General features: G+C 36.1%; 1 protein-coding gene across 5 annotated transcripts in view; it reads right to left on the minus strand.

Annotated features, from left to right (window-relative positions):
• HMCN1 (hemicentin 1) overlaps nucleotides 1-19,215 on the minus strand; it is a 507,647-nt gene that overhangs the window by 385,740 nt on the left and 102,692 nt on the right. For all 5 annotated transcript variants that reach the window (XR_014266656.1, XM_082472452.1, XM_082472453.1 and 2 more), the window contains exon 2: nucleotides 12,228-12,298. Coding sequence is in view for 4 of the 5 variants with exons in the window: in XM_082472452.1 (XP_082328578.1) it covers nucleotides 12,228-12,298 (71 nt within the window). In the remaining variant the exon portion in view is untranslated. The remainder of the gene's footprint in view (nucleotides 1-12,227; nucleotides 12,299-19,215) is intronic.

Genomic DNA, 19,215 nt, shown 5'->3' on the forward strand with positions numbered 1-19,215 from the left:
TTGATCTGATCTAAAAGTCTTCCATGAACTTTGCTTCCTGGAAGAAGTTATTAGAAACAAAAATTCAAGTTGTTTTAATTTACTAAGGTTTAGGAATCAAGCTAAAATCTACTCCAAAAATCTATAAATCACTTACTTTGTTTAAACATACACATACACACACACACACAAAGTTTATAAATAAAGTTTTTATATATTTACATAAACATATAAAATATCTTAGAAACTTAACTCACAGGTTGGCTAATAGTGTTTCCCAAATCATTAACTGATCTTCTGATCATTAAATTTAGCTAAAAGGTAAATTTGTCAGAACAGGACTGAGAACCATTGTCAAAACGTCCATGCTTATAAATAAGCCTAACGAAGTCAGATACTTTAGGTTAATTTGGGTCAAATTCATGTACAGATTATAAAATTAGTGCAATGGGATTGTGACTGAAATTATAAAAACAAACTGTTTTAAGTTTTTAGTTCCAAACTTAAAAAAAAGGTAGTCCTTTAAAAGTCTTAACATTTTCTGTTTTGACCTGAATACCAAATGGATAAGTAAAATAATATTCTACAAAACATCTATGATGAAGAAATTTGGAATAGATGAACGTGAATCTATGAAAAGTCTCATTTATTTAACTGATACTTTGTTGGTGATGACACCCTACTTGTATTAACTCAATGGATATCGATTGTGCACCAAGCACTGAGACGGTATTATCACACATGCTCCGCTATTTATGCTTTACATCAATTGATGGGGGAGGTAGCATTTTTAGCATATTTTATTGACAGAGCACTAAATCTCGAAAACCCTTTTCCCAGGATCATACAACCAGTACGTGAAAGAGCAGGGATTAGGAACTCAATTCTGCCTGGCGACACGCAAACAGCAGTGTGGCATTTTATTTCCTCATCTACTTCTGTGGCTGCAAGCAGCTTGTCAGGGACACTGTAAAAGCAGCAGAAGAAAGATTCTCCTTCTTCTGGATGGCCACAGAATACTGTTCATTCTATTATAGAATTCGCTGACTTGTACGTATAACTTATCTGCTTCCTCCCACTAGATCATTGTTCCTTGGGGAACTTAGTAAGTGTTCCATTGTTGTTTGATGAATGAATGGATAAGTGAATGAATAGTGTGTAAATGGGTGAATGAGACTGTGCAAAGCAATCCTGACACAATCTAGACACACTTGCTGTATTCAGTCTGAGCTTTGCTCAAGCCTGGACCATCTCATTTCAAGTAGTAAAATTCCAAGAGCTAAGTCTCCTGAAAATACAAGTGCCAAAAGTTGTTCTTTAAGTAAGCAATACATATATGAATATATATGTGTGTGTGTGTGTGCGCGTGTGCGTGTATATATATATATATTCTTGTGATATATAAAACTAACTCCCCCCATGTCTCCCCTCTCCCCCTCCTCCCTCTTCTTCCCTCTTATCTCTCTCTCTCTTTCTCCCTCCCCACCTCCCTCCTCCCACCCTGCATCATGAGGTCAATTTTTATATTTAACAGAAGCAAACACAGCAATGTATATGCATCCCCCGAAACCACATAAACCTGCACAGACACATGAAAATGAAAGTTGTGAGGGAGATAAAGTTGCATAATGCATTGAACTGCATAATTCCCTAAAGGTATATAAGAAGGGCCTGACTTTGTTAACTTAGAGTTTTTTATTTGAATTCTGAAATATAACTAATTTGTATCAGTAGTTTCATTCATCATTTTGTCTTTATAATTCTACTGATGGCGACAACTTACCAAGTTGCCAAAGACACTTCAGATAGAAAAAAACGTTTACTGAAAAAACAGAAGTATGTGTCCTTTCACAGGAAACACTGCTCTTGAAATTAAAGGGAAAAAAAATGGTAATCTCAGAATTACAGTGATAATTATGTTCAGAAAATAAATTCCTGTCAACAAGATTAAATAAGAATGAATAGAAATGCTATCAGTCAAGGGAGTAATAAAACAGATTACCATGCTGTCTTTTCTAAATACAAGACAGTGTGGGAGTGGTACTGGAAGAAACTGAACCTTTAAACCCTGAGAGGAGTTGGAGAAAAATGAGGTCTCTGTCCAAAACCTAATGGGAAAACGCTCATCAAACAAGGGATCAGAGAAGGAAGAGGGCTAATCTCAAAGCAGGCCCTTGCCCATGCCTTATTATTTCTCTTCCAACCCATTTCAATTCTTCTATTCTCATCAGCCATTTTCAATGAATTAGTGTTTATAACAGTTGTTTTCCAGTTACGCCTAACTCTAAGCAATCAAAAAATGAAACATTTTTGGTAGGCTCATGCCTGAGTCCAAAAGAATGTCTATTGGCATTACAATATTTACCCTTATTCTAACATGACTACAACCTACTAAGCCTAGTTTCAGAGTCAAACTGTATTTTCCTTTCACATTGGAACACCCATTGTTTTGGATGTCTTGTTTGCATAATTTTCCCTTTACATATAAAATTTATAAATGAAACTCAGTTACAAGCTAAACAAAAGTTTACCACCCTCAGTTCTCTTTCTAAAAATACAGCTGTGCGATTCTATAACCCAGAAAACAGAATGTACATGTGGAAACCATTAAATTACATTGAATTTAATTAAAGTTGCTCCCAATCAAGTATAAAGTAAATCAAAATGACTGTAGAATCCTAATGCATCAGTGGCATTTGGTATTCATCACTTGTAGAAAATACAGCAGGGATGTACTGAGGGACAGAATATTTCAGAGCCCAAACTTCAAATCTCCATAATCAAAAAAAGAAAATACCGCATCCCAGGCAGTCCACCATGCTGCCCTTTACTAGTCTGAAGAAGGTGGAATCCAAATCAAGGCATCAAAGAACTGCTGATCTCAATTCCAGGAATATTAAAGGTTAACAATGACAACCCTTTCCAGGCTTTCAGGTTATCACCTGTCAGTAGTAGGAGTCTAACTCTTCAGAAATTTATCTTTCCATTTATTGGAACTTATTTCATGTTGAGCCTTAAGAGGATATTCAGTTCACTTCCATTTAAATAATCATAAAGAAGAGACTATGTACCAGACGCTCAATATCTTGATTAATAAATCAGAAAATAATGTGCCTTCATACCTTAAAACATTTCAAAAGCTTCATAATTTACATGAATTATAATAGACCATGGTCCTTTCAAGAGGGAAACAGCGTGGAAGCAACCAAGCATAACAAAAACACCACCGAATAGCTTCTCGTGATCAGGAGACATATAGAAGTGTGCAGGGTTGCCTCTAGGCAAAAATGGGAAACTGCAAAATGATATCTTGGAATTCTCAGTATCCATTTCAGTAATCCTCCTCTTCTCTGCTACTTAAGAGAATTCCCTCCTCCTTCAAGGATTCTGTACCTTTTTATTGGGACCTTTTCTTTTCCCATCAAATTAAGACACTGCCTTGGTCTCTGGTTGGAAAGGACTCCTGGTCTCCAAATGTCTCTTTGAGAGAGATTCAAATGTCTCTCTTGTTTGCTCAGTGAGAAGGAGCCAGAAGAGGGCAGGGGCATGGTCTAAGGAGGCCCTTGTAGCCAATCATCATTTGCTTATTCAAGGGCTAGGCATTCACCCTGCCTGCTTGCACTTCCTCTGGGAAGGCTTTCTTTCTTCCTGTCTTCTCTCTGCTATGACCCTTCTCTACCTTTCCTCTGTACTACCTCAGACTCTACCTGCCCACTTCCTCTTCCTTTCTGTTCCAACATTCACATATGGATTTTACATGCTTTCCAGCACATTTGGCATTATCTCTGTTACTAATTGAAGAAGTTGTAATGTTGTGATTCTTTTTATTTAAAGTGATAAAAATATATTTATACTATGTAGGTTATAATAGGTCTTCATGAAAAAAATTAATAGAATGTATTTTTACTAATAAAATCATTATAATTTGTGAATATTACATTTATATAGAAGTTGGCGATAGATAAGTTTTTGTTTTTTTTTTTTTTAAGAACAAGTAAGTAGTCATTAAACAAAATTGGTGAACTAAGATCTAGGTCATCTCAAAGGAGGAGACTAATATATAGAGATAGTAGATAAATGAGGAATTTTAAAAATCAACATGAATATAGAAGAATGGAGACCAGGTTTAAAGATTGCATAAGGAAACCTGAGGGACTTAGCTGGTGACTGGACCAGTATTCAGTAATGGGATACTCCTGCCCAAGAAAGCCTGTATCAGCCTTGAACACCAACAGAGGCTCCCAGATATTGCTCCACAGGAGCCCCAGGTATCATCTGCTGAGGAAGGCCAGTGCTATCAAATCTCTAACTGATGCTAGTTCATGCCTGGGGTACTGATAAGTTTCTGGAAGGGATCCGAACATCTGAAGGGATAACTGAACAAATAATACGCAAAGTCAATACCAAAACCAAGACTCTACTAGTCTTCTTGAGACTTTTTCAAGGCCTAAGAAGAAAAAAAGATGGCTTCTTGAGAACTGCTTCAGATCAATTTGGATTGAGAAGAAACTCTTTAATTTTCCTTAAAGAAACTCTTTAATTTTCCATTTTGTTGAAAGTGAGGTTTATAGGTTTTTTCTAGGAGTCATGGCTTTAGATCAAGAAACATTCTCCCAAGAAAAACATTTCGACCTCCATCCTTACCATCACCTAAAACCTGACAAAATCAGGTATAGTACTTATTGTGGGGAACAGAGCAATCCCTTGATTGACTTAATAGCATGAATGGAATAAATCCAGGCATCACAGGTCAAAGGAGTCCTCTTCCTAAATGTTATTCTGTCACATATATTTGCAATATTTACTCCACAATGACTTATGTATGTACCCTTAAGAACATCCCCACACATCCACACTTTGAAAAGAAAATCAAGAAATGTCCCATCATAATCCACACCCACCCCATTCTAAGTGTGTGTGTATTCTGCTTTGAAAAAGCAATGCAACGGTCAGAATACCCTTCTATACTCTTTGTCCTTTGAAGTGCACACAAAAGATCATTAAGAAATCAGCCAACTCTTTGCTTCTGGATAGGAATACCAGGATGGACAGCTAGAAAGGAGCCAATCATTCCCACTCGGTGCCCTCCAGTCACTTATTTTAGTCCCCATCCCTCACTTCCTGGGAATACAGGATTGTTTGTCCCTCAGAGAATTTATTACCCTAGCAGAAAACTCCAGCAGCAAACTAAAGTTTGAATAGATGCTTCATTCAGGCACCAAGAAGTTTCAACAATAAAAATAATCAAAACCACCTACAAATACAACTGCAGGATAAACACTACCTTTCAGTCTCTTAAAATGCATCTTGTTCTCGTGTCTCTCCAAGGTGACTGTGAGGTTACACTTAAATAAGCTTACCACGCTAAGTAGCATGAACACATGCTGAGCAAAGGGAGTAATTTTCAATTTACAGTTATCATTCTCATTAGCTGCTCAGTAACTTTAGGTGAGCCAATAACCCAAAGTGACTGGAGGTAGAAGAGGAAGTCAAAATCTTTAAGAAATAAACTTGTTTCGTTGAGGATGAGACGAGCCCTAGACCTACATCTGTCTTTAATTCTCTACTTTCCTACTTTGAAGTAAAATACAAAGAGAAATTATATAAATAAACGTAAATTTGATTAGCTTAATAAGGTTACTTAAACCAATCTTTAGAAGAAAAGTAGCAAAGTGAAAAAGGACACTGGCTTTGACATTAAATACCTCCACTTTTGAGACTAGCCTTGCTCCTTGCCAGTTTGGTGACCTGAGTAAGACATGTTACCTAAGATCTCAAAGCTTGAGTCTCCTCATTTGGAAAAAAGGAAGATTAATATTTGTGTAGGTTTGAAATGAGAGGACGACTTTAAAATACATGCAAAATCTTTCACAAGGCACATGTTCCATAGTTGTTGTTCATTTATGGTATAATTATTTGGTGATTATTTCTGTTAAAAGAACCTCGGAGTACTAGAGATAGTAGTAGTAATAGCAGTAACAATAGCTAACGTTTATCAAGCCCTTATTTTGAGCCAGATGCTGGTTCTACTATTCTTGTAGCTTTCACACATATTATGAATTTTATGTATTGGACTCTATCTCACTTTCTTCCCTAAATTAAATACATGCCATTCCTCCTGTAAAAGTGTATATGTATGCTGATATATATGCATTTGTAAGTCGAATGCATATTTGTAAGTCAAATGCATATTAAGAAAACTTAAATGGAAATGAAAACTGCTCTCTTCAGTTGAATCATGTCCAACACCAAACATGAAAATCACATCTTTTATAGCTCTACATTATATTTATCCTAACATATAATCCTTTCCCTTTTCTTGTTCTAGTCAATTTTTCTTTTTACTTTCTTAATTTTTTTGGTTATGTATCAGTTTTGTTTTTTAAATTCATATAGAAGACTTCTATAAATATAGAAATAAAAAGGACACTTTTGCACAGTAGCATGATTTAGAATACTTGAAATTAAATAAAATGTACACTGAATTGACATCATAAATCAGCATTATCCTCTGTTTTAACAGTCTTTGCCTATCTGGCCACAGTTTTTCATATTCCCTGTTGGCAGTTAATTCTAACATCAACTGTTCTTATACTACAGCAGAACATTTTTTCCCCTTAACCTCAGTTTATTCTTCTGTTTCAGTTAAAGAATGACAATAATTGGACCTTACCCTAACCTTCACAACTCTATCTTGTTGCTATGTCATGATGCTGTTCTACATATTTTTACTCTTATTCTTGCTTTTATTAAGGTCAATTTTATCAAAACACTTCTCAAAGAAAAACTAAATTATGTGTGAAATTTTTCAGTTCTGGGGATCAACCATCTATATGAAAAAATTGTAATTCCATTACTGTAGAAATATCTTCCTTCTCTACACTTCAAATGTTTGACTAATATGCTTTTTGTCCTTTAAAATGTTTGGATAAAAGGCTTGAAAGCATACCATTGCCAATACCATTTTCTAAAAATCAACAAGCTTTATAGTTTCTTACAAAGAATGTGACCTGAGGCAGGACTTCGCACTGCATATCTACAAGGATATTAATTCCCAAAGCCCTGTGTGATTTGAATACCATTGCTATCATTTGTCTTCCCTTCTTTTCCCCAGAGAGAAAGCTCAGATACTTTTCAAGTTACTTCTCTGCATTCCAGATGAAAGAAGATGAAGGAAAATGAAATTAATGTTATAAATTTAATGATTTAAGTTTAGCTACTTTTGTCACGTTTTTCTTGGAAATTTTTAAATTGCTTTTCCTCAAGTTAATTCCATATCCCTACAGGAAAAATAGCTGAACCTAGTAAAAAGTTAATGGGCAATTATTTAATTTACTTCCAACTGAATTTACTTTTCTTGCTTTCAAAACGATTAAAGTGTGAAAGGAATATTTTTTAAGGTTTCTTTTTCAGAAAATCCAAGTTAATTTTAATAAGATAGCAATCCTTGTTGCTCTTTATATCAGTGATTTGGGGGGAGTTACTAAAAATGGTAGAAGGGGAACTGAAGAAGTGTCTGGAAATTATACACACACACAATTTAGTATTATTCTAAAATTTTATGAAATTTGTAAATTTTAGTTTCTCAGAGTGATTTATGAAATAAAATATTCTCTAAGAAAACACTGAAGAGAAAACAAAATATATTCTTTAGGTTAGATGTTAAGCGATAATGTAGCCTAGTGTCTTGTCATATTTGAACCTTACTTGATGAAATTTTTTGCCATTGATTAAAAAAGGAATAATTCACTAGAAACTTTGAAAGTAAAAACATTTCTGTGGTATTCCCAATGCCTATAACAATGCATGATTTTGAATGAAGAGAAAAAGTAAATATTTGATTTCTTCCTTGGCTGGTTGTTCTAATTAAGCATCCCCTTGGATCCCAAGACAATTCAAAAATAAATTCCATAGGATGCAGACAGTAAAGAGGAAATCTCCAGAGAAATGGACACCAGCTTTCATTCCAGGGGAGAAAGAAAGATTATTTTCTTGAACAGAGATGTTATATGACCCTATAGAGTGTCTGTATCAAGTTCAATTCCAGAGGTTGGCTGGGGAGAGAATCAATGGAGTATGATTAAGAATCACAATCCTTCACCCTGGAGACAAATGGAGCAAGGAGGATAAGGGCACTCCCTGAAGATCTGTCAGAACAAAAGAAGGGGAGAGACAGGAAATCAGGAAGTGCCAGCGCCAGGTCTCATTGAGAATGTAGGCATTTTCATTCGGGCCAGATTTCCAAGAATATATCCCAGCTGAATTCTTTTTTGCAGAGAAAAAAAATGAATACAGTAAATCTCTTCCTAACATTCTATCAGCTAGAAATCTCCATTACTTGGCCCTTCTGAATCTTTATATAATGAAAACTGATGATTAGGTTTTTAAGTATTTTTGTACCACCAAAGTAAAGCTTGTATTATATTTGATATAGTTTAACTGTTAAATATACATTTTTAAAAGAAGCCACCCGTGTATGACATTCATTTATAGCTATTTAAGTCCACTCTACTGCCGACACTTGTTCATCCCAGAGTGGACCAGAGGCTCAATAAGAGCTACAAGGCTCTTGCCCTCAGGAGCTCATGACAAAATACCAGAACATAAAAATTTTAAACAATTAGGGCAGTACAATTTCTAATTCCTATGATCCATGTACAGGATAGAAATTTTTCTGTAAAAGTTTTTTTCAAAGAATGTGGACATCCAAAGCGGCAAAGAAGTTGTTATATCAAGGGATAGAAAAGTAAATTGTCAGTAAGTATCAAGATAATGACTGAAAAAGAATGACATGGTATAAGAGAAAGGAAATGGAGGATTAATGAAAAAGATTATCAGAAGAAATTGAATAAAAGAGAAAAACAGTCAAGGGATAACTATATACACCTATTTAGATATTTATGAAACATAATTCAATTTAGTATGCAATTTAAAAATAAAGACAGTCACAATAAAAGAATCACGATGGAATACATATTTGGAATGCCAAACTTTTGAGTCTTTTTCATCCTATGCCCCAATTATGCTCATACCATACATAATTCCAAATCAAGTCATGCACCCTACAGTGAACCAATAAAGTATTAAACTTCAAACTCTAATTTGGACTCTGTTAATTTGTACATAATGGTTCGTTCCTTAGTTCGTTCATTCATTCTTGCATTCATCAAAAATTCAGCACGTTGTATATGCCAGGCATTTTACTAAGGGATTCACTGATGAGCTAAATCAGACATAGTTCTTCACTGTGAAATACCAACTAGTTTGTGACAGAGAGAGGCAGTGAGATATGACCAAGCCTGGAGGATAGGGCAGGATTTTCTGAGGAAGCGGTATTCCAGATGAGATTTTGAATATAGGATTTTAAACTAGGTTAAAGGAGCATGGACGTGAGAGCAGGATGAAGAACAAGAACTTCCTATGCAAGGAGAACAGCATGTGCAAAGGCCCTGTGGGGAGACAGGTGGGGATACAGACAGGAGGAAGCTCTATGCAAGGCCCCTATGGCAGAGCTCAGGGTCCAAGGGAGAGAGCGGCTCTAGGTAGGGCTCTAGGTTGACAGGCCTCAGGTCACTCATGAACTTGGGAAGACTTTGATGAGATGGGGGTAGGAGGTGAGTGGACAGGGTATTAGGAGGAAATATTCAGAGATGTATTTTGAGATTATTTTGTCTGCCTGTCAGAGTAGAGAAAGGCCTGGAAAAATAAAAAGAAGAGTAAATGAAGGAAAATCACTTAGAAGCTTTTTTGCATTAATTTAGCCTAAAGATACAGTAACTGGGACTAGGACAGTGCCAACAGAAAAGGAGAAAAGTCAATTGATATCAAAATTATTTAGAAAGTTAAAAACCAAGACTTGATTCATGGTTTGTATACTGGGGTTGGGGGTGGAGAGGCAGGGAATGGATATAGTAAGGATAACTTAGATCTTTGGTAGTATAACCAGAATATTGTAGGCATCATTCACAAAGATAACAAACACAGAACAAAGAGCAAGGATTTAGGACTAGATTTGGGGCAGTGGAAAGAGAACATTTGTGAGTTTCACTTTGGAGGGCCATTTTGACATCCAAGAGCCTGACACAAGGGTCTGTTTCTCAGAGGAGAGGCCTAGGCTAGAAACATATTTATGTGGGTATGGATAATTTCTCCTAAAGAGAAGATATAAAAATGAGAGAAAAAATAGGGCCACTTTCAAAACCTTCTAGGATCCTAAACACTTAATGGCCAATTGGACAGAAATGAGCTGCCTAGGAAGCTGAGGAAAAGTGGGGAAAAAAATGAGAGCATACGTAAGGGAAGAGAATGTCTCAAGAAGAAGGGAGAGGCCAATATTGCCGAGAATTACAAAGATATTAATCTAATATGCTGACAAGTGAAATGTTACCACTGCATTTAGCAAAATACAAATCATGTATCACCAACTAGAGCTACTTTGACAGAGCAGGGGTGTGGCGACTAGATCGAAATAGACTGAGGAGTAGATGGGGAAGGGATGTGAAGAAAAGATGGCAGTCAATACAGACAATATTCTTGACACTGAAGGAACTGAGAGAGCTAAGTTATTTGTAAGAGGATTTGAGAAAAACAGAGATTTGTTGCTGTTTATTTTGTTTTGCTTATAATGGTTTGATTTGTTGGGATGCATTTGTTTTGGGGGGGAGACTTAAACATATTTAAAAGTAAATGGGAACCCTTAAGCAGTTGAAAAAAAAAGAAAAGAACAGTTTGATAGGTTAAGATCCTGAGAAAGCTAAGGAGTTGTGATTAAGTAGAGAATGAGGATAGGATGGATACCAGATGTAGGTGTATGACATGCTAGGTATGGGGAAGCAGAGGGCTTCCATTTATATATGCCTGTGTGTGAAACAGTAAGTGAGATAGCTTGCTCAGAGTAGATCATTAGCTGAAATAGCTAGTAGTAAAAGGGTAATGGGATAGAGGTTTAAGAAGAATAGATAAGATCTGCAACTGTCATTGACAGGAATGGGAGATTTAATTGACCAAAGAAACATAGTAGGATCATGGAAGTATTAAGAGTCCAGTGAAAATAGGTGGTTATGTATTTACAGTGGAAGCAACCTGCCATGTTGTGAGGTTTCAACAGCACTTGACCATTGGTGGACATAATTGCAGTCATTCAGGAATGAGGTTTTGCCTTTTGAACAGAAAAGCAATGGACAAGAAAGAAAAAGGAGTGTTTTTGAAATGATAGGACTCTGAGCTAGATTGGAAGAAAGTGAAAAAGGAGAGATCTGATGGCCTGGGAGACAGGATAGGGGTCAATGGACTAGAGTGCTTGATGAGGGTGAAGGAGTAGTTGTAGTGTAAGTAGCTGCAAAAACAAGCTTGGTGGAGCTGCTTGAAGTAGTGATCTGAGAGATGGAACAGATTGGGATGATCATAAGATCCAGAGGGTGTGTGTGAGAATAGAAGACTGAGATGGAGTAATGACAAGGTCATTGAAGACAAATAGCAGGTCAAAGAACTGAGAGGAGAAGGTTCTGACAGGTCATTCCCATCAATGCTGAAGTGCTCCGGAATGATGGCAGCCCGAAAGGGGAAAGGTAGCCAATGATTCGGGTATCAATAGCTTAAATGAATGATGAGGAGTGGCCAAAAGATCTGTAGGTGATTGCAGCAGAGACCATCCATGGAGGATAGGACAGTAAAACAGCCTCAAAGAAGCAATTCTTTTTTGATGAATCGATTTGGGAATAATGACCTCAAAGCAGCAATGAGGAGAAGGTATATATCAACCCTATCTCCAAGTCCTGTTTTCAGAATAACATTTAAACCAATTATTCATCTTCTCTACTAACAAAATTATACTTACAGTCAAAAATTTTATAAAGATGACTTACAGCAAAGAATATCAAGATTACCGTAAATATACCATTACTATTACAGGGAAAGAATTAACTGCTCCTTGTGATTCTCAGTGAAAGGAGTCATCTGGAGCAGGAGTCAGTAAACTTCTTCTCTAAAGCATCATACAGTCTGTCACAACTATGGAATTCTGCCATTGTTGCCTGGAAGCGGCCATAGACAATGCATAAATAAAGGTGATATTTTGAACCCAATCTGTCCCACTACCATAGCTATCATTCAAATCAAGTCAGAAAAAGTGGTATTAGAATTTAAAAACCAATAATCCCTGCTTTCAGACTTAAAACTAAAGAAAATCAGCCAAAAGTTCATGATTTTCCTTTCCCTTAAAAGAAATAAAATTGAATGCAAGAACTCACCTGAACGTAGAGTTCTCTGAGTTCATACTGAAACTTCTTGGGATCTGTGGTAACTGTTACTGGGCCAATTTCTGTGGAGATAAAAATGACATAGGTCAAAAATAGTGATCAATAGCGTTAAAGACTTTAATGTACTATGTCTGCAAGTGTCTTTTCACTATGCACTACGTGGTTATTTAACAATTAGAAATGGCAAAACAACAAAGACCACTTCTCAATTTATAGCAACCAAAGAATACCTTAAAATTTGCTGTAAATTATGCATACCTAAAAAAGTGGATTTTTAGCCTTAGAAAATGCAAAGAGGTAGTCAAAAATGTCACAGGACAAAGAGTCAGGAGACCCCAGTTTCGGTCTCTTTTTACTCTCACCAGTCAGTGATATTAATTGCGCACCTACTTTGCTGTTGAAGTCTAAATGAATCACTTATTCATCTTTTAATTCTGCTTTCTCAACTATAAATTGTAAATTTGTCTGCAAATAAAAAATTTAATACTAAACAAAAAGAAAACAAATGACCCTTCCCTGTCTATCCCACAGGGTTTTTAAGAACTTGTAGAAGCACAGATATGAGGATATTAAAAGTTCAGAAAAAAGTCCCTATCACTTCCTTCACCATGCTGGTGTTGCTGTCCATCACTATCACCATTCTCCTAAGCTGGCTTTGACCACCATAATTATCTTTGAGGTCATTGACACCCTCATAACTGCCTTAATGTACTGCAAAAACCATTGTTTCAAGTGGAAACAGGTGAGGGGACCACTGCATTCCTTGGAAAACCAAGATCTAAGTCAGGTGAAGAGAAAGAGCCCAGATACTGGTGTGGGTTAAATTGATTGATTGATTGATAGAATGATAGGGAGACAGATATATAGATATAGATATATACAGCAGGTTTATAATAAACATTTTAATGTGCCAAGACCATTTTCTAAAAACAGAAAATCAACCTTTAAAATAGACAAGCAGAAACTAGCCTTTACAGGTATCAATTACTTCCCCCAGGAAACATTCATATATTTAAGTAATAGTATTAAAATTCATCCGAGTATCATGTGTACAGACATATCACCTTAAATTCCTAGGCTGGATGAAAATTTTTCTATTTTATCTAATGAAGATAACAATACAAAATTATAAAAATACTTAACATTTAGTTTTTATAAGACATTATCTAGCTTCAAATGCTTACTGCTAGAAAAGGACTTTATGACTTCAAAGGCTAATAATTAATTAGCCAGGCTTTCTATAATGTGCTAACTGTGATATAAAAACAGACTTTTAGAATTTTAGAAATAAATGAGGTAAATTGGAAAGGAAGCACGATATGCCTGTCGTAAGCCATGTAATTTTTCTTAGAAATTACATGAAAAAAAGGTCTCCATCCTGCACCATAGATTAGACACCTTGCAGTATGCAAAAGGAATGGAGAGGCGATTGAAGAAACTGTGTGAAAGTGCAAACATCTGCATTCTATACAGAGCAGAACAGTCACTGGCTGTGTAAATGTCATGTACTGAGTATATGGAAAATCGGAGAAGCCCACTCCCTCAAGATTAAACAAAGGCATACTTTGCAAAGGAATGCAAAACAGCAAAGAATATGCTAGGCAGTTACACCCTGACATATAAATTGTCAGCAGCACTGTCAAGCCAAGCTTCTATGTTCCTACATGGTATAATACTGAAGTAATTCTAGAATTCCAAACTCAAGAAGTAGAAAGAAATACAAAGAATACTAGAAAAAAAAATCAATTACATGAAAATAAAAAGTACAGACATGCCAGAACATTCCCTATAATAATAATTTTTAAAATAACCCTGATATATGTCTGTTCTTCAATAGTGGAGATTAAGGGACGCTATTAAAATAGGAGGACGGATTAGCCTTCATTTAGTTATTGAGAGATTCAAATATCCACCTGTTTTCAACAAAGATAGGAAATATCTCCTGAAGCTCATTCGTATACATTTTTGCAAATCACACTGGACAGCTGAGATAAATCTTCTATCAGTTATGAGCAATACTCCGGAGAGGTAAAGGCCCGCTGAGCTGCCACATCCCTCCAGGTGTAAGCATCTTTTCTAACTCTTTTGAATTGAATGATATAACCATTTGGCAAAATCAGCCCTCCTCCCTTTCAGGACCTGTGTCCATTCCAGTCTTTCTCTTCGTTTAACAGAGCCCTTTGACAGCTGTGTCATGAACAATTTCCTCTTCTCTTCCTTTTTTCTCACGTTGGTTTCATCCCCTGCCAAGCCTTTGATGACATTCAACAGGTACGACTTCGTCTTCTCTTCCTGCCTGAACATGGTCCTCTATTGCTTATAAAATTAAATGGGAACTCTCCAAGGCATTTCAGGCCCTCTCTTCTATTTATCTAATCTTCCAACTTCGTCACACCCCTTAGCATGAAGCTACTGCTCTTCCTCATCACATCCATGGCCATCCCCATGTCTTTCATCTGCCCATACACCTCTTATTCTGTAAAGCCTGATTCAAGTCCTATCTTCTTGAATGTTTTGCCTTTTCTTCAATATGCTTTAATGTTGTTTGATAATGTCTGTATAATAAAGACATGGGAAGAATGAAGGTGAATAACATTTAACAGAATGCAGGGATAATATCTTATTTTATTCAACCATCAATCTCCAAACAGAATCCTCAAGCTAGATGTGGCATTAAAGATCATTTGGTTCAATTCTCTTATCTACAGACAAGAAAACTTGAGGTTCAGAGAAGATGACCTTGAAAGATTTTGGTAGTGAAGAAAGAGGTTAAGATATCTAAAAATACTTTCTACACTGAGCAACCTCCACACCTCACTAACATTTCCTCTTTTCCAAGATCTCCATTCTGTCAATGATTACATCACTATTAACTTTCTTCTTTCCTCTGGACCATGGGCAAGACAGGCCATGTTCGGAGTGCCTAATTCGATGCACACAATATCTAGAATTCTTTATTGTCACATGCCTGGATATTATCTTTAATAGAACAAAGAAAATTATCTCTCTTGCCTAGTAGATATTATAATTAAAAACACAAAGAAACCTCACTAGAAAATTCCTTCTCTAATCTATTTAACAAACACACATTGATCATGTACTATATGGTTGCCACCGGTAACATAAGGATGACCAAACATGAACCCTGCCCTCAAAGTCCTGATGGATCTAGTGGAGAAAATAAAACTAATATGTAATTACAGTACAATACAACAAATGCATAAAGAGAAGTATGGAAAAGGTAGTGTGGGAGTACTAATTAACATAGAAAAAAAATTTTTTTCAGAATGAACCATGGGGATTTCAAAAAGGAAATGAAAATTTAGGATTTCATATTAGAGAAAACAAAAACGTTCTTTAGTAAAACCAATTTCTTTTTAAATTCTATATATCAAGTTTTCACGACAGCCCTGTATTTTATCAAATTACTGCTATTACCTATAACTATCGATATTTGCAAGTACAATTCACAATACTTTGTAACATATAGTGGCTTCCTTTGAGCCTCACAACAACCTCATGAAGAAGCTAGAATACATATAATTATACAAAAAACTGAAGGTTGGATGATAAGCCAAAGCAAACCAGTCCCTTTGAAGGCTACCACAATACTGTGTGCCTGCGACATGATGGCATCTACCACATAATAATGTGACTGCCATTGCTTTTTTGTCTCCCTCACTTGACTGTCAGCCCAAGGAGATGAACTGTCTTAGTGTACCTATAATAGATTATCAGTAAATGTTTGAAGACGGGAAGAAGGGAGAGAAGGGAAAAAAAAGAATAAAGGTTAGCCCAGGGCTTCAGACCCTTTATTTTGTGCTATTTTCATTTTCCCATGGAGCCTCCACGCTATAGCTAAAGACCATGCTACATGATCAGCATGATGGCACTGACTAGTCAACTGAGAAAGTCTTCAGTTTACCCTTTTAACCAAATGTTTTGCTCTTTAATCAAGTTCTTGATGCAGATAATCAATAGATACAATTTTCCACATACAGCTTATCTTAAAAAGCAAAAGAACATCAAGGTAACGTGTTATTAAAAATATAAGGAGTATGTCACGCTTCAGAACACCACTTTTGATTTAAAAAAATAACTGTACTGAAACTCTAAAAAAGTCTTTCCTCTTCTCATTAATTGTGTTATTTCCCGTTTCCTAGGGATTTATCAGATGGGTTGGATTTATTTCCAACATCTCAGCCATTGTTCTCTTAACCTGAGTTGCTGGATTGAATTTGAGAAAATAGTGGAAAGAAGTTCACAGTGTAATATTTTCTTTCACTGCTTCACTTGGCAAGATCGATATCTAGTTCCTCACTTCCTTTTTCCCTTCCACTAACAGATTTCTGCTCCTTATAGTTTTTCTTTACTCATAGTGGCTCCTTGATAATAAAAGGAATATTTACTGCTGCTTGCTGGGGTCTCAGTACTGTCTGTGAATGATTTGATAACAATGTTCACAATTTCCTTGCTTTTCTGAAAAAAATTATGTAGTTCTTGGCTTTATATTTATAGTTACACATAAATATGTGAAAAGTTAAAATGAAAATCCCTAAGCTGCATTATAAATTAATCAATATTTGCAAAGCACTGTAAAAGAACAAAAGAAATATATAAATCACAGGGCTTGCCATAATGGAAATTTAAATATAGTTGAAAACTTAAAAAAACAGCAAGATATGAAAAATTAAACAGTTTAATCTAGCATCAGAGAAGGGCAAGTGATATAGATGCAGAGGGACAGCAAATTTCTTCAGTGTCCAGAGAAAGACCCCCGAGCTCTAGGGAAATACACAGTGAAGGTATCAGGGAGAAGATGTGGTATGGGACTTGAAGAGAACACTGGATTAACAGAGGGTGACATCAGAGCAAAGAAATTCCAGGCACTGTGATATGGCCTATTCAAAATGCCTTCCATGAGCTGAATCTCAACACATTCCACTTTGTAAACATTCCACTCTTAGTCAATAATTTTACACAAATCAATGATGTCTTCTATGTGCAAAGTTGCTAATATAAATATATACATATTCAAAATATTAAAATTGTTTACATGAAAATTAATAAATTATGTTTCTTGCCTTGGGATGGTACAGAAAATCAGATTAATAACTATATTTACTTTCACTGTTTTCAGTTTAATCTACAATACACTCTTTCCAGATTTCTCTCTCCTCATTTAATTATAATGTTGCTGTCCAGCACCATTTTTAAATGATTTGCATCTAAGCCACAAAAACAGAACTGTTTCCTGACTTTGAGCTGAGCCAGTGCCAAGCATATTTCAGGCCTCATTTAATTGAGTACATGCCTACTCACATTAGAACAGGTAATTTTCAAGACCACTTAAAGGCCCTTAACGATTGTTTTGACATGAAGTGATGTACTTGGTGTGTTTTATAAAACTGAGTCAAAGATGAATTCATGCACAGCATGTTATCTAATATTGATTACATAGCATTCTGCTTTAATTTCCAAAAAGATTATTCATTTAACAGTGAGTTGCATAACCTTAAACGTATGCACTTAGCAACACTGCAGATAATATATGTATAATGAAAGGCTCATTTCACTCGGACTGAACAGGATATAGAAAAAGTCATGAACATGAATTCAGGAATGTTTCACAGCTGTTTAGAGGAGGAAGCAAAGAAGAATGCCTTAATAATTGACAGTCCTCACAGGACCGTGAGGTATACTGAGTAGGATGTTATTGCTTAGACTGGACTTTGGCCAGGGATCCAGCAAGCATTCTTACAACAACAGCCGCGGGATTTTTAATGGCCAACAAAATTCAGACGCTCAGTTTCACCTGTAATCCTAAAAATGGCATTTTTTTTTTTTTGAGCAAAGATGTTGCTGATTATACGGATCTGAAAATGAAAACTCCAAGATAACAATTTTTTTTTAATACATCTTTATTGGAGTATAATTGCTTCACCATACTGTGTTAGTTTCTGTTGCAAAACAAAGAGGATCAGCCATATGCATACACACGTCCCCATATCCCTTCTCTCTTGAGCCTCCCTCCCATCCTCCCTATCCCACCCCTCTAGGTCACCGCAGAGCAGCGAGCCGATCTCCCTGTGCTCTGCTGCTGCTTCCCACCAACCAACTATTTTACATCCAGTAGTGTATATACGTCGATGCTACTCTCACTTCGCCCCAGCTTCGCCCTCCCACCCCATGTCATCAAGTCCATTCTCTATGTCTACCTCTTTATTCCTGCCCTGCAACTAGGTTCATCAGTACCATTCTTTTCTTTTAGATTCCATATATAGGTATTAGCACACGGTATTTGTTTTTCTCTTTCTGACTTACTTCACTCTGTATGACAGTATCTAGGTCCATCCACCTCACTACAAATAACTCAATTTCATTTCTTTTTATGGCTGAGTAATATTCCATTGTATATATGTGCCACATCTTCTTTATCCATTCATCTGTCGATGGACATTTAGGTTGATTCCGTATCCTGGCTATTGTAAACAGTGCTGCAGTGAACATTGTGGTACATGACTATTTTTGAATTATGGTTTTCTCAGGGTATATGCCCAGTAGTGGGATTGCTGGGTCATATGGTATTTCTATTTTTAGTTTTTTAAGGAACCTCCATACTGTTTTCCATAGTGGTTGTATCAATTTACATTCCCACCAACAGTGCAAGAGGGTTCCCTTTTCACCACACCCTTTCCAGCATTTATTGTTTCTAGCTTTTTTGATAATGGCCATTCTGACCGGCATGAGGTAATACCTCAAAGTAGTTTTGATTTGCATTTCTCTAATAATTAGTGATGTTGAGCAGCTTTTCACGTGCCTCTTGGCTATCTATATGTCCTCCTTGGTGAAATATCTATTTAGGTCTTCTGCCCATTTTTTAACTGGACTGTTTGTTTTTTTGATATTGAGCTCCATGAGCTGTTTGTATATTTTAGAGATTAATCCTTTGTCTGTTGTTTCATTTGCAAATATTTTC

Source organism: Balaenoptera physalus, assembly GCF_965194825.1.
Source record: "Balaenoptera physalus genome assembly, chromosome: 1".
Lineage (NCBI taxonomy): Eukaryota > Metazoa > Chordata > Mammalia > Artiodactyla > Balaenopteridae > Balaenoptera > Balaenoptera physalus.